Here is a 13,832-nt window from a genome sequence, read left to right on the forward strand (position 1 = left end):
CCCGTCTCCTCCGCAGGGCGTGCGTGGCATGGACGGTCCCGTGGGTCCCAAGGGGAACCTGGTGAGTCCGGTGTGTCGTGTGTCGTCCCCCCCCCAGTGTCCCCAGTGCTGTCCCTCCACGGGGCGGGTGTCCCCCCTGCCATGATAATCCCCTGGGGACACGCAATGCCCCACTGGGGACACGCGACATCCCACTGGGGACATCCCACTGGGGACATGCGACGCCCCACTGGGGACATGTGGTGCTCCACTGGGGACATCCCACTGGGGACATGTGGTGCCCCACTGGGGACACGCGACATCCCACTGGGGACATCCCACTGGGGACACGTGGTGCTCCACTGGGGACACGCAACATCCCACTGGGGACATGGGATGCCCCATTGAGGACACACGACGCCCCACTAGGGACACATGGTGCCCCACTGGGAAGGGACATCTCACTGGGGACACATGACATCCCACTGGGGACACAGGGTGCCCCTCTTGGGGACACGTGACATCCCACTGGGGACACGCAATGCCCCGTTGGGGACAGGCGATGCCCCACTGGGGACATGTGACATCCCACTGGGGACACGTAGTGCCGCACTGGGGACATGGGACATCCCACCGGGGGGCATGTGACACTCCACCGGGGACACACGACGTGCCACTGGGGACATGGGACACCCCACTGGGGACACGCGACACCCCACTGGGGACACGCGATGCCCCACTGGTGACACGGCGTGTCCCCCATGGGGTCCCCGCGTCCTGACCCCCCCCCATCTCTGACCCTCCCAGGGGCCGCAAGGGGAGCCCGGCCCCCCCCGGGCAGCAGGGGACCCCAGGAACCCAGGTGAGCCCCCCCCCATTTTGACTGGTAACCTGCCCCCCCCCCCCCCCCCCCCCCCGCGCAAGGTGGGGGGTGTCACCGGGGGGGGCACAGGGATATAACACCCTCCCCCCCCCCCCCGCCATCTTTCCATTTTAGGGTCTCCCAGGACCACAAGGTGCCACGGGACCCCCCGGAGAGAAGGTGGGTGCTGAAGCCGGGGGGGGGGGGGCGTGGGGGGGGGGATGTGCATGGGGAATTTTGGCGGGGGGGGGGTGGGGTGGGGGAGTGGAACACGGCGCTCACCCCGGCTCCTTCTCTCCGCAGGGTCCCCAAGGAAAACCCGGTTTGCCTGGAATGCCTGGCTCCGATGGCCCCCCCGTGAGTACCCTGCCCCCCCTGCCCAGGCAGTGTCACCCCACGCTGGGCTCTGTGTCCCCCCCCCCCCCGCGCAGCCCCCCCACCCTGGGGCAGAGACACATCCAGCATCCGAAGGATGCTCTGGCCCTGTCTGACACTGCTGTCCCCCCACTGTCCCCCCACCACCCCACCCCGCCCCAGGCTGGGACACAGCCCCCCGAGGGGGCTGGTTGTGGGTCTGGCGGGGGGGGGGGGCAGCGGGGGGGGGGGCACATGTCTGCGTGCCCCATCTCAAGGTCCCTCCTTGTCCCCTATTCTGTCCCCAGGGTCACCCCGGGAAGGAAGGACCCCCCCGGCACTAAGGGCAACCAGGTAAAAACACCGCGTGGCCCCAGGTCGGAGGCGGAGGGATGGGGGGGGCAATGGGCAACCCCGTGTCGGCGGGGGGGGGGGGTCCCATGGTGGTCGCCCCCCCCCCCTCCCCCCGAAAATGTCCCCCTGGCACACGGTGCAAACTGTCCCTGTCCTCCGCAGGGCCCCCTCGGGTCCCCAGGGCCCCATCGGCTACCCAGGCCCACGCGGTGTCAAGGTCAGTGCCTGGGGAGGGTCGGGGGGGGGGGTGTGTGTGTCTTTTTTTTGGTGGGGGGGGGAGCAAGTATCGCCCGACGCCACTTTTTTGGGTGAAAACCATGAAGAATCGGGATGCCACCTTGCGCCGTGGGTCACTCCGCTCCCTCTCTCCTAGGGAGTGGACGGCATCCGGGGGCTGAAGGGACACAAGGGTGAGAAGGTGGGTGTCTGTCCCCCCCCCCAACCCTACGGCGGTGGCACGGTGACACGGTGGTCCCCGACCGGCAGCGGGGGCCGCGTCCCCCCCGTCCCCGCGCCGCCATCTCCCTCCTCATCCTCTCCCGCAGGGCGAGGAAGGCTTCCCCGGCTTCAAGGGGGACATGGGCGTCAAAGGAGACCGGGTAGGTGCCGGGGGGCGGGGGGGGGGGGGGGGCTACCAGATGTCCCCCCACACACACTGTTGGGGGGGTTGCCACCCTCGCTGGCCCACCTTGACCCCCCCCCGCCCCAACACCACCTCCGGCATGTCGCGCAGGGCGAAGTCGGCGTGCCAGGCTCCGGGGCGAGGACGGACCCGAAGGTCCCAAGGGGCGGACGGGACCCACCGGTGACCCCGGTCCCATGGGGCTGGTGGGAGAGAAGGTGAGGGGACAAAGTGGGGGGGGGACACTCAGGTCGGGGGGGGGGGGACGACGATGACGACACGGCGTGCAAGGCGGGCACCCCCGTGACGTGTCCCCTCCGCCCTGCCCCACACATCACGTCTCTCTCCCACAGGGCAAACTGGGAGTGCCAGGCCTGCCCGGCTACCCGGGACGGCAGGGGTCCCAAGGTGAGCATGGCCACCGTGGGGCTGCCCCACATTGATGGCGGCCATGGGGCTGCCCCACATATTCACACCCCCCCCCGCCCCCTGGCAGCTCCGCTCACCCCAACTCCTCTCTGTTCCAGGATCGCAGGGTTTCCCTGGATTCCCCGGCACCAACGGCGAGAAGGGCGCACGGGTGAGTGACCCCCCCCACACACACACCTTGGGGGGGGACAGAAGCACCGGGGGGGGGGTGTGTGTGTGTCCCTGCCCCATGTGTCCCCCCCATGTGTCATGTCCCCCCCCAAAATGTGCCTCTGAAACTCTCTTGTAGGGTCTGTCCGGCAAATCGGGGCCCAGGGGGGAGCGCGGCCCCACGGTGAGTATGGGGCAGGGTTAAGGAGTGGGGGGGGGGACTGTGCGCTCCCCCCTCCCCACACCCCTCTCCTGGGGTGCCCTGCACCCCCCCGATCTATGGGGGTGGGGGGGTGGGGGGCTGATGGACCGTCCATCGCCCTCCTCATCCTCCTCCTCCCACAGGGTCCAGGGGCCAGCGGGGACCACGAGGAGCCACCGGCAAGTCAGGGGCGAAGGTCAGTGGAGGGGGGGGGGCTTGGGGGGGGTGGGGAGGGGGGGCTCACCCCCACCCTTGTTGGGGGACACCCAAAACCTCTCTCGTTTCCCCCCCCCCCGCAGGGCACCTCTGGCAGCGACGGCCCCCCACGGCCCCCCAGGAGAGCGGGTGAGTGGGTGTCCCAACCTGGATTTTGGGGTTGGGGGGGCCCAGCTGGCGTCCCAGCCTGGATTTTGGGGTGGAGGGAGGGGGGAGCAGCCTGGATTTTGGGGTGGGGTGGGGGGTCCCAGCCTGGATTTTGGGGGGAGGGGGGTGGGGGGTCCATCTGGTGTCCCAACCTGCATTTTAGGGGGTGGGGGGCCCAACCTGGATTTTGGGGGGGGTGGGGGGTCCAGCTGGTTTCCCAGCCTGGATTTTTGAGGGGGGGGGGGGCCAGCCTGGATTTTGGGAGGGGGTGTGTGTCCCAGCTGGCGTCCCAGTCTGGATTTTGGGGTGGGGGGGGGGGGGTCCAGCTGGTGTCCCAGCCTGGATTTTGGCGGGGGGGGGGGGGCCCAACTGGCATCCAAGCCTGGATTTTGGGGTGGGGGGGAGGTCCAGCTGGTGTACCGTAACCACCCTGCTCTTCTTCCCCCCCCCCCACCCCCCCCAGGGCCTGCCGGGACCACAGGGACCCAACGGCTTCCCAGGACCCAAAGGACCCCCCGTAAGTAGAGGGCTGCGTCCCGTCCTGTCATCCCCCCCGGCACACGAGGTGCACCCCCACGGCACCCCTCACCCCCTACTCCTCTCCCCACAGGGCCCCCCCGGCAAAGATGGGGCTCCCCGGGCACCCCGGGGCAGCGAGGAGAAGTCGTAAGTGTGTACCCCCCCTGCCGCCGACCCCGGCGACGTCCGGTGCTGACACCCACGTTGCCTCTCAAGCCGCTCTCCCTGGCCCCAAACCGCCCCCCCCCCAGCCCCCTTCTCGCCCCCCCCCACACCCCCCCATCCCTCCTTGGCGACATGCTCTTGGATTACTCCTGGTGCTGACTCCCCTCCGCCATCTCCTCTCTCCCCCAGGGTTTCCAAGGCAAGACCGGCCCCCCGGCCCCCCCGGGGTGGTGGGACCCCAGGTGAGCTCTCGCATGGGTGGGTGGGTGGTTGAGGGGGGTCCCCAATTCCTCCCTGGGGCTGCACTGACTTTTGCCCCCCCCCCTCCCACATGTCAGGGAGCCGCTGGCGAGTCTGGCCCCATGGGGGAGAGAGGCCACCCGGGCCCCCCCGGCCCCCCAGGAGAACAAGGGCTACCGGGACCTTCCGGCAAAGAGGGCACCAAGGTGAGACGGTGCCACGGGGGACGACGGGCCCCGAGGAGCGGTATGGGGGGTACCGGGGCGTGGAGCCCCCTCCCCCCCCCCCCATCTCCCCCCCCACCCCTCCATCTTACTGCCCCCCCCCCCCCCCCCCATCTTGCTCTAGGGAGATCCCGGCCCCACCGGCTCCCCCGGGAAGGACGGTCCCGCCGGTTTACGGGGTTTCCCCGGTGAGCGGGGTCTGCCCGGCACCCCCGGTGAGTAAATCCCTTCCGCCGGGACCCCCCCCCCCCACATCTCACACCCACCCCACACCCGCCCCCCCCCCCCCCGCCAGCACCACACTGACACCCCCCTCCGCATCCCCCCGCCCCCGCTTCATCTCGCAGGGCGGCCCAGGGCTGAAGGGCAACGAGGGACCGGCGGGACCCCCCAGGACCCGCAGTGAGTGTGTCCCCCCCCCTCCTCCATGGAGCCCTGGCGGCCCATTGGCCGTGGCCCCCCCCGGCTCCCCTCGAGCTCATGTCGTGTGTGCCCCCCCACCCCGCTAACACCCAACTCCGTCTTCCCCCAGGGCTCCCCCGGGGAGAGAGGTGGCCCGGGGCAAGGTGGTCCCGTTGGCCCCCCCAGGACGACCGGGACCCCAGGGGACAACCGGGCCCCGCCGGAGAGAAAGGAGTTCCCGTGAGTGTTTGGGGACATCCTCCGGGGAGGGGTGGCAGCGGGGAGAGGGGGTGCAAGGGGGTGAGTGCCTGCACCCCCTCACCCCCCCACCCCCCGCCCCTCACCCCCCCCCCAACTTTTCCTGTCCCTCCAGGGTGAGAAGGGTCCCATGGGTCCCGCTGGCCGCGATGGCGTTCAGGGTCCCGTGGGGTTGCCCGGGCCGGCCGGCCCCCCCGGCGGTCCTGGGGAGGACGGTGACAAGGTGAGGTCCCCACCCTGCCCCCGCTGTCCCCGTGTCCCCCCCGCAACCCGAGCTGGGGGTGACACCCTCCTTCTCCATCCCCCCCCCAACAGGGCGAGGTGGGGCGAACCGGGACAGAAAGGCACCAAAGGCAACAAGGGCGAGCACGTGAGTGTCACCCCCCCCCCCCCCTCCACCCCCCACCATGACAAACCTTGTCCCCACTGGCCCCCCCGGGGACTTGTCCCAGCCCCACTGACCCCTTCCCTCCCTCGCAGGGTCCTCCCGGTCCCCCCCGGACCCATCGGGTCGGTCGGGCAACCCGGAGCCGCCGTGAGTATGCCAGAGTCCAGGCAACGCCGTGGGGCACGATGTGGGATGGGGTTGAGGGGGGGGTCCTGTGCTCCCCCCTGAGGCCACACCGAGGAGATTTGGGGGGAGGAAAAGGGGAGGCCAGTGGGTACCCCAGCCTGGATTTGGGGGCGGGGGGGGCCCAGCCGGCATCCCAGCCTGGATTTTGGGGGTGGGGGGGGGTCCAGCCTGTGTCCCCTAGTGCTGTCCCCACTGGTCACCTGCTCTGGGGCCACACCGAGGTGATGTCCCTGTCCCCGGGTCTGGTCCCCGGGGGCGAGCGGTGCCGACCCCCCCCCCTCCCGCCTTGCAGGGTGCCGACGGGGAACCAGGTGCCAGAGGTCCCCCAGGGACACTTCGGGGCCAAGGGCGACGAGGGGACGCGGGGCTTCAACGGCCCCCCCGGCCCCATTGGGCTCCAGGTGAGTAGGGTGTACCCCCCCCACACTCCCCCAGCACCCCACGGCCACCCCCTCGCTCCGGGACGGTGCCACCGCACCCGTCCTGCCTGTCCCCAAACTGGGGGTCACCCAGGTGCGGGAGGGGCTGCCACATCTCCTGCTGTCCCCCCCATCCCACTGTGTGTCCCCCCCCCTCCACTGTCCCCATCCCACTGTGCCCCCCCATCCAGCTGTCTGCCCTGTTCCATCCAGATGTGCCCAGCTGTGTGTCCCCCCGTTTATATATCCATCGCTTTTCGCCCCCCACCACCCAGTGCCCCACATCTGCCCCCTCCCTGCTGTGCCCCCCCCCCCACTATTTAACGCTCTCTCTCACCCCAGGGTTTGCCGGGTCCGGCCGGTGAGAAGGGAGAAACGGGTGACGTGGGCCCCATGGTAAGTCACCTTGTGTGTCCCCCCCCCCAAGCCCCGTGTCGCTCTGGGTGGGGGTACCCCAGGACCATCCTCACTCTGTTTTTTCTTCCCCCCCCCCAGGGCCCACCCGGCCCCCCAGGCCCCCGTGGCCCAGCTGGACCCTCTGGAGCTGATGTAAGTGACCCCGCTTCCCCCCCCCCGCCCTGCCCCCGCTACCCCCCAACCGTGCCCCATGTGGGGCGCTGGGGTGACCAGCTCTGCCCCCCCCCCTCCCCCCCCGCCCCGCAGGGACCCCAGGGACCCCCCGGCGGTGTTGGAAACCTGGGACCTCCTGGCGAGAAGGTACGTCCACGGACATTGAGGGGGGGGGGAACTGGGACATGGGAGCCACACTGGCGAGGTGGGACGCGGCCGTGGGGATGCGGCAGGTCTAGGGGGCAAGGGACCGACGCGTAGGGCTTGGTCCAAAGAGGGGGGGACAGGGTGGCATGGCGGGGGGGTGGGGGGCTTAACTTCTCACTCTGTTCCCGTTTCAGGGGGACCCCGGTGAGTCGGGGGCCCCGGGAATCCAAGGGGAGCCAGGAGTCAAGGTGAGTGACAGCAGGGACACCCCCCGACCTGTCCCTGTCCCCATCCCTGTCCCCATGTGTGTCGTCGTCCCCCCCCCCCCACTGGGGGCTGCTGACCCCCATCTTGCACCGCAGGGCCCGCGAGGAGAGCGAGGGGAGAAGGGAGAAGCCGGAGCCGCCGGTGCTGCCGGGCCACCCGGAGGGAAAGGGCCCCCCGGCGATGACGGGCCCAAGGGCAACCCCGTGAGTGTCATGTCCCCCCCCCGGGGTGATGACAGGGGGAGGGAGCAGGGTGCTGGGAGGAAGGTGTTGGGATCCCTGGCGGGGGGGAGGTCCCGGGTCCCCCCCAGGCTGGCAGCTCTCTCTGTTTCAGGGTCCCGTCGGCTTTCCCGGAGATCCCGGACCCCCAGGTGAAATGGGTCCCAGGGTGAGTGTCGTGTCCCACCCCCTCCAGGCTTCTCCCACCTCTGGAGGGGGCTTTCCCGGGAATGGGGTTGGGATTTGACGGGGGGGGGGGAGCCTCATGCTGAATCCAGGTTTTCCTTTCCCGACAGGGCCAGGATGGCGCCAAGGGCGAGCGTGGGGAGGACGGTGAGCCCGGGGAGCCGGTGAGTGCCCCGTTCCGGCGTGTCCCCCCCCCCCCCACCATGGCTCTGGGCAGGGATGCCTTGACCAGATTCCGCCCCCCCCCCCGCCCCCCCGCAACATCTGGGTCCAGATCGATCCCACTGCTTCGGGAACACTGGGGTCCCACACCACCCTCCCTCCCACAGCCATCAGATCTGGTCCCCCTGGTCCTGCCGATGCTCCCATCCCTCTGGGTGCCCCTTCCGTGGCACGGGACCCTCCTCCTCCTCCTCCTCGCCTTCCTCGCCATCCCGTTTTTGGGACAAGGCCAGCTCGCTCGACTCCTTTCTCTTCTCCTTCCTTAGGGTTCGCCGGGTCCGACGGGCGAGAACGGTCCTCCCGGTCCCCTGGGGAAGAGGGTAAGCGCCGGGTGAGCCCGGCTCCGGCTGTGACACATCCCGTGCCACCTGCCTGGATGGCCCTGTCCCTCATCGCCTGGTTTCTCCTCTCCGCAGGGTCCAGCCGGCTCCCCCGGCCCCGAGGGGCGTCAGGGCGAGAAGGGTGCGAAGGTGAGCGAAGGTCGCCCCTGGGGACACCCCCAGCGGCGCTGCCGAGCTCCGTACGGGATCGGTTTCACCCGGCTCCTCTGTCCCTGCAGGGAGAACCGGGCGCAGTGGGTGCTCCTGGCAAGACGGGTCCCGTGGGTCCCCAGGGCCTTGCCGGGAAGCAGGGTCCCGATGGCCTCCGAGGTCTGCCCGGCTCCGTGGTAAGTGACAACAATCCCAGTGACCGGGGTCCCCAGCCCGGGGTGAAAGCGCAGCAGCGTCTGCTGGCACATGGTGGAGCGGGGACAAGGGTCTGACCATCATCCGGGGAGGGGACGGGGACACGTCACCATGCCCGTGGCTCGCGGGGAGCTGCCCCGGGTGTGCGCTGCCACCGGCGGCACCGACTCCAGACCAGGGGGACTCACCACGTCCTCTCGCCTGTGCAGGGAGAACAAGGCAAACCAGGGACCACAGGCCAGGCTGGGCCACCAGGACCAGTGGTGAGTGCGGCCCTCCCTGACCCACCATGGCCCCCCGGAGGGGGGGGGTCCCCCACTTTATTCTCCCCCACTTTATTCTCCCCCACTTTACGCTCCCCACATCTCACGTGTACCTCTGCAGGGTCCCCCGGGTCTCCCCGGCCTCAAAGGTGACACCGGTGCCAAAGGAGAGAAGGTGAGCTCTGGGTCACCAACACAAGTTGGGGACTGCAGCACCTTGGTGTGGAGCACGCCCCATGCTTGGGGGGGCGGGGGGGCCAAGAGCCTACACCCCGCTGGGCGGCCGGCACAGGGTGTGCTGGTTCTCGTGGGTCCCTCGAGCACCGGGCACCCACCATGTCCCCAGTGGTGGCCCCGTGCTGATCTCCGCCCGTGTCTCCCCAGGGCCACCCTGGTCTCATCGGCCTGATCGGACCCCCGGGGGAGCAGGGGGAGAAGGGAGACCGAGGTCTCCCCGGCCCCCAGGGCTCCACGGGGCAGAAAGGAGAAACTGTGAGTGCGGGGGGATCTGGGGTGGGGGGGGGTGTCCATGCAAATGGGGACCATAAAAATGGGGTGCGGGGGACAACTCGGGGGCTTTGGGAGTGGGGAGCCCTGCAGGGCACAGGGGGGAGGCGGGAAGGGGGTTGTCCTGGTTTCCTCACACCGGTTTCTGCTCTTCTCCTGTCACGCAGGGGATCCCTGGTGCTACCGGACCCATCGGCCCCACCGGCCCCCCCGGACTTCCTGTGAGTGCCCCCTCACATGCTGCCGGTCCCGCACCCCTCCCTCTCCAAGCCCCTTTCCTCGTTCCCCCCCGTCTCGTCCTTGCGTCTGGGCTCCCCATTTCCCTCCCTGCATGCATGGGGGGGGCTGCTGTCCGTCCCCCCCCTGGCTCCGCATCGTGCCAGCCCCGGCCTCTGACAGACCTGGTCTTGCGTTGCAGGGCCCAGCTGGTCCCAAAGGTGCCAAGGGAGCCATGGTAAGCGCCGAGCCGGTGCCCCCACCCCGCCACCACCTTCAGTCCCGCCCAGGGCCGACCTCCGTCTCTTCCCTCTAGGGCCAAGCAGGACCCAAAGGTGAACGGGGACCCCCGGGACCCCCTGGACACCCGGTGAGTGGCTCGCGGGAAGACCTGGATGGGGGGCAAATGTAGGAACAGCCCCTTGGTAGGTGAAATGACATCCAGAAGTGGATGCAGAGGGACATCTCCTCTCTCAAAGCCTGAGCACGGGGTGGTTTGAGGCCCTGGGGAGCAGGGTGAGGGGGCTTCGCAGCCCCCCATGCTGGGGTGCTGAGAGCGCTGTGCCTGCCGCAGGGCCCCCCCGGGGAGGTGATCCAGCCCCTGCCGATCCAGCTGCCCAAGAAGAGCAAGCGCTCCATCGACGCCAGCAAGCTGGTGGAGGACGAGGAGGGCGAGGACAAAGAGCGAGCAGCCGCCGACCAGGCGTCTCGTGACTACGCCGACGGCATGGAGGAGATCTTCGGCTCCCTCAACTCCCTCAAGCAGGAGATCGAGGGGCTGCGGCGCCCCATGGGCACCCGGGACAACCCTGCCCGCACTTGCCAAGACCTGCAGCTCAGCCACCCCGGCCTGCCCGACGGTGAGGCGCGCCGGTGCCGGTGTCGGCGGGGAAGGATGGCGGTGAGCGCGGCCGTACCGCTGCCTGTGCTAACCCCGCTCCTCCCTCCGCAGGCGAGTACTGGATTGACCCCAACCAGGGCTGCGCCCGAGACTCTTTCAAGGTTTACTGCAACTTCACAGCAGGCGGGGAGACCTGCGTCTTTCCCAGCAAGGACGTACAGGAGGTGAGAGAAGGGGTCCCGGTGCAGGCGTGCAGGGTCCCAGCGCAGCCTTGGGAGGCAGGGTGGTGGGCATCGGCCCATGAGAAGGCAGCGGCGTGGGGTGCTCGTTCATGGCTGCCTCTCCTCTTGCAGGTGAAGATGTCGGCGTGGGAGAAGGAGGTGCCCCAGCGGTGGTTCAGTCAGTTCCAGGGGGGCAGCAGGGTAAGGACGCTGCTGGCTGAGCCCCCTGGGGATGCGTTGCCTGCCGGTGGTCTCCCCGCTCCTCCAGGAAGGACGTGGTCTTAGAACATCAGCCCGTGGATTGCTCCCACGTGCCCTCCTGCAACTCCCCCCGCCTCCCCCTGGTGCCCTCTGGCTTCCACCCTCCCCGCCCTCTCCATGTCCCCAGCCGCTTGCCTCAGTGCTGCTGGATGTGCCTCTTCCTTCAAGGAGATGCAGAAACGTCCTCCACCTGACCTTGAACCTGTCAACCCTGCTGCCCACCTCCCCTTCTCCAGCTGCCTGCTCCCAGGGCGGGTTCTAGATCTCAGCACATCCCCCTCCAGCCCCGCTTTTCACATGCCTGTGGTCATCGGCTCCCCCGTTAACTCGCCTCCTGCTCCCACAGTTCTCCTACACGGACTCGGAGAGCCAGCCCCTCGGCGTGGTGCAGCTGACCTTCCTACGGCTCCTCAGCGTCTCTGCCCGCCAGAACTTCACCTACCACTGTCACCGCTCGGTGGCCTGGCACAGCGCCGCCTCCGGGGACCACCGGCGTGCCCTCCGCTTCCTGGCTGCCAACGAGGAGGAGCTCAGCTACGACACCAGCCCCTACATCAAAGCTGCGATGGACGGCTGCGCGGTGAGCAGGGCTGGACGGCGGGGAGAGGGTGGGTGCGAGGCACGAGGGGCTGGAGGAGACACGGGGAGAGGAAGTTGAGGAAAAAGGGATGGGTGAAGGGTAATGAAGGGGGGAGGAAGCACTAGAAGGCACCAAGAGGGAGGGGTGGAAGAGCCGACACCCTTGGGGGTGCCCTGAATGTAAGTAGGGCGTCACGGAGAGGGATGCTCCAGCGGAATGCCAAGGTCCAGGGAGACCATGGAGAGACACTCCCTGGGTAATGCCGGAGGAGCGGAAGCCGCTGGATAAGAGAAGGGTTCGCCCTGCGCGAGGCCGTCCCAGGCCGGTATTCCCAGTGCCCCCCAGCCCCTGACCCGGCCCCCCCTCCTCCCCTCCTTGCAGGCACGGAAGGGCTCCAGCCGGACAGTGCTAGAGGTGCGCACGCCCCGCTTGGAGCAGCTCCCACTGCTGGACTTCCGCGTCATGGACTTTGGCGAGCCCGGCCAGCGGTTCGGCTTCGAGGTGGGCCCGGTCTGTTTCCTCGGCTAGGATCAAGCCCGTCGCCCTCCTGGCCCGCACCCTGGCCCTCCAGCGGGGCAAACCTGGCCCCCGCCTGCGAGCGGCGAAGCAGCGGGACCCACCTCCCCTTCGCATCACCGTCACCCACCCGCTGCTGCGAGGAGACGAGGTGCCAGCCCTGCCCGCACGCGCCGGGGACCCACATGCCACCGCCGCTGCCCCCAGGGGGGCCAGGGTCTGGAGAGATGCCAAAAGAGACTTTAATGCTTAGAATAAATCTATATTTTAATATGTAGAGAGACAGAGAGGGCAATTTTTAACGGATCCACTGGCTACCTCCCTCGGCACCCAGCAGTGCTCCCTTCCTCCCAGTATCCTACTGCTCTTTCCCAGCATTCCCAGGGCTTGTTTTCCATGCTCCCCACTGCCCCAGGGGGAACCCCTCGAGGAGCGCACCTGCCGAGCAGAGGGAAGAGTGCTCGGGTTTGCTCCCTGCCTGGAGAGACGACGGGTTTTAAAGCAACCAAGCCCGGGATGATGCCGGTCGAGCACCGCTGGCACGTGTGTGAGATGAGCACCGAGAGCTCTCGTTACCTCTCTCCCCGCCTGGATTCACACCGCCACAACCCTCGCGTTCCGAAGCCGGTCTCCCGGGGGGTCAGAAGGGAACGGACCCTGGGATGCATCCGTCCCCCGCAGCGTTACCCCACAGCAACGGTCCCCGTCCACCTCCGACAGCGCACCTGGGCTGTGGCGCCTGGCCCGGCCTGACTCATATCGGTGGAGCGGACACTTGAATTCGCTAATCAAGGCTAATTAATTTGGAAAAAAAAAAAAGCTTCCCTGTCCTATCAAGGTGCTACTTCTCTTCCCCGCTAGCCCAAAGGGGTTCCAGTCCGACCTCCAGCCAGAGCAAATAATGGGTGTATTTAAAAAGCCTCCAACGACAAAGCCTATCCCTAGCCCGAGGAAGGAAGTGAGGAAGAAGGACGTTGTGTTTTTACTGTGTGGTTTTTTTTTTTTATTTTTTAAATTAATTATATTATTTAAAGGAGTGGATACAACTCCATCGATGCTGGTCCCCTGCGGCGTAATTTTGGATTTCCCCCCCAAAAAAAACCCCAAGAAGTGAATTTCTGCATGGAGATTAACCCAGCCCAGTGCTTGGGGGAGGAGGGAGGGGAGGAAAAAAATAATGAAAAAAAAAAAAAAGTAAAAAATTATTTTCTTGGTGCCGTCCAATTAAAAAGAAGTTTAAAGGGGCACCAGGCTTTGCTTTTTAGTTTTCTTAAAAAGCGGAGGTGTGCCCCCTGGTGCTGAGCCGGCGGCCTGTATAATGTTTTGTAAGTAATTTTTTAAGTTGTATTGTAATATATCATCTATAATTTTGCTGCTTTTGGGGGATCGGTTATTTTTTATTTGCTTCTTTTCTCTAAATTTCCACTAGCTTACCTACGTGATGCCCTTAGTCGTGAAATTCCTCCCTGCAGCGAGGAGTTCCCATCCTGGGGAGAAAGTGGGGGAATAAACACACATGCACGTAAATCCCCTGTTAGTCAAAGGGGGCTGCTCCCTCCAGAACATCTGGGCCACAAAACGCGTCGCAGCGGCTCCTAACAAAAGTCTTGCAAACTAAAAAGAAAAAGCTGTGACAAAAAAAAAAAAAAAAAAGAAAAAAAAAGAGTTCTGGGAAAACACGCTGGAGCGCTGCGGGGTTTTCAGCTCTCGTAGGAGCTGGCACCGTGGAGGATGGTGGTCTCCTCCGGCCGTAGGGAGCTGGGGGGGACTAGGTAACACCATGGGGTGGGGGGGAAAGGTTGTGGCAACCCTTGGGAGGACCAGCAGACATCTGGTCTGGGCTCGCTAAGGGCACTGGGGTGTCTTCTCCTGCGTTAACACCCAGAAAGTTTCCAGCAGCCCCCAGGATATCTGGGAATGCGTCTCTTCCCAGAGAAATGGACCCGCAACCGCGTGCGCTCGCCATTCTCCCTCCTCACACCGGCGTCTCTTCTTCCCCCAGCTCTTCCCACGGA

The 13,832-nt window shown here is 67.1% G+C and overlaps 1 protein-coding gene across 1 annotated transcript in view; it reads left to right on the top strand.

Annotated features, from left to right (window-relative positions):
- Positions 1–13,194, top strand: part of LOC128901600 (collagen alpha-2(XI) chain-like) — a 13,770-nt gene extending 576 nt beyond the window's left edge. The window contains 53 exon segments of the mRNA XM_054183670.1: positions 17–61; positions 787–807; positions 809–841; positions 977–1,021; positions 1,145–1,198; positions 1,504–1,541; positions 1,712–1,766; positions 1,923–1,967; positions 2,095–2,148; positions 2,283–2,301; positions 2,304–2,389; positions 2,525–2,579; positions 2,699–2,751; positions 2,890–2,934; positions 3,096–3,148; positions 3,252–3,297; positions 3,779–3,832; positions 3,926–3,937; positions 3,940–3,981; positions 4,189–4,219; positions 4,222–4,241; positions 4,338–4,445; positions 4,588–4,670; positions 4,804–4,857; positions 4,989–5,061; positions 5,064–5,105; positions 5,239–5,351; positions 5,445–5,493; positions 5,604–5,615; positions 5,617–5,658; positions 5,990–6,019; positions 6,021–6,098; positions 6,459–6,512; positions 6,612–6,665; positions 6,780–6,833; positions 7,028–7,081; positions 7,196–7,303; positions 7,434–7,487; positions 7,615–7,668; positions 7,993–8,046; positions 8,143–8,196; positions 8,286–8,393; positions 8,622–8,675; positions 8,797–8,850; positions 9,060–9,167; positions 9,350–9,403; positions 9,601–9,636; positions 9,715–9,768; positions 9,973–10,258; positions 10,351–10,463; positions 10,593–10,661; positions 11,068–11,301; positions 11,683–13,194. Coding sequence (XP_054039645.1) covers positions 17–61; positions 787–807; positions 809–841; positions 977–1,021; positions 1,145–1,198; positions 1,504–1,541; positions 1,712–1,766; positions 1,923–1,967; positions 2,095–2,148; positions 2,283–2,301; positions 2,304–2,389; positions 2,525–2,579; positions 2,699–2,751; positions 2,890–2,934; positions 3,096–3,148; positions 3,252–3,297; positions 3,779–3,832; positions 3,926–3,937; positions 3,940–3,981; positions 4,189–4,219; positions 4,222–4,241; positions 4,338–4,445; positions 4,588–4,670; positions 4,804–4,857; positions 4,989–5,061; positions 5,064–5,105; positions 5,239–5,351; positions 5,445–5,493; positions 5,604–5,615; positions 5,617–5,658; positions 5,990–6,019; positions 6,021–6,098; positions 6,459–6,512; positions 6,612–6,665; positions 6,780–6,833; positions 7,028–7,081; positions 7,196–7,303; positions 7,434–7,487; positions 7,615–7,668; positions 7,993–8,046; positions 8,143–8,196; positions 8,286–8,393; positions 8,622–8,675; positions 8,797–8,850; positions 9,060–9,167; positions 9,350–9,403; positions 9,601–9,636; positions 9,715–9,768; positions 9,973–10,258; positions 10,351–10,463; positions 10,593–10,661; positions 11,068–11,301; positions 11,683–11,829 — 3,447 coding nt within the window. The 3' untranslated portion in view covers positions 11,830–13,194.
- Positions 13,195–13,832: the final 638 nt, after the last annotated feature.

Source organism: Rissa tridactyla, chromosome 27 (assembly GCF_028500815.1).
Source record: "Rissa tridactyla isolate bRisTri1 chromosome 27, bRisTri1.patW.cur.20221130, whole genome shotgun sequence".
Classification (NCBI taxonomy): domain Eukaryota; kingdom Metazoa; phylum Chordata; class Aves; order Charadriiformes; family Laridae; genus Rissa; species Rissa tridactyla.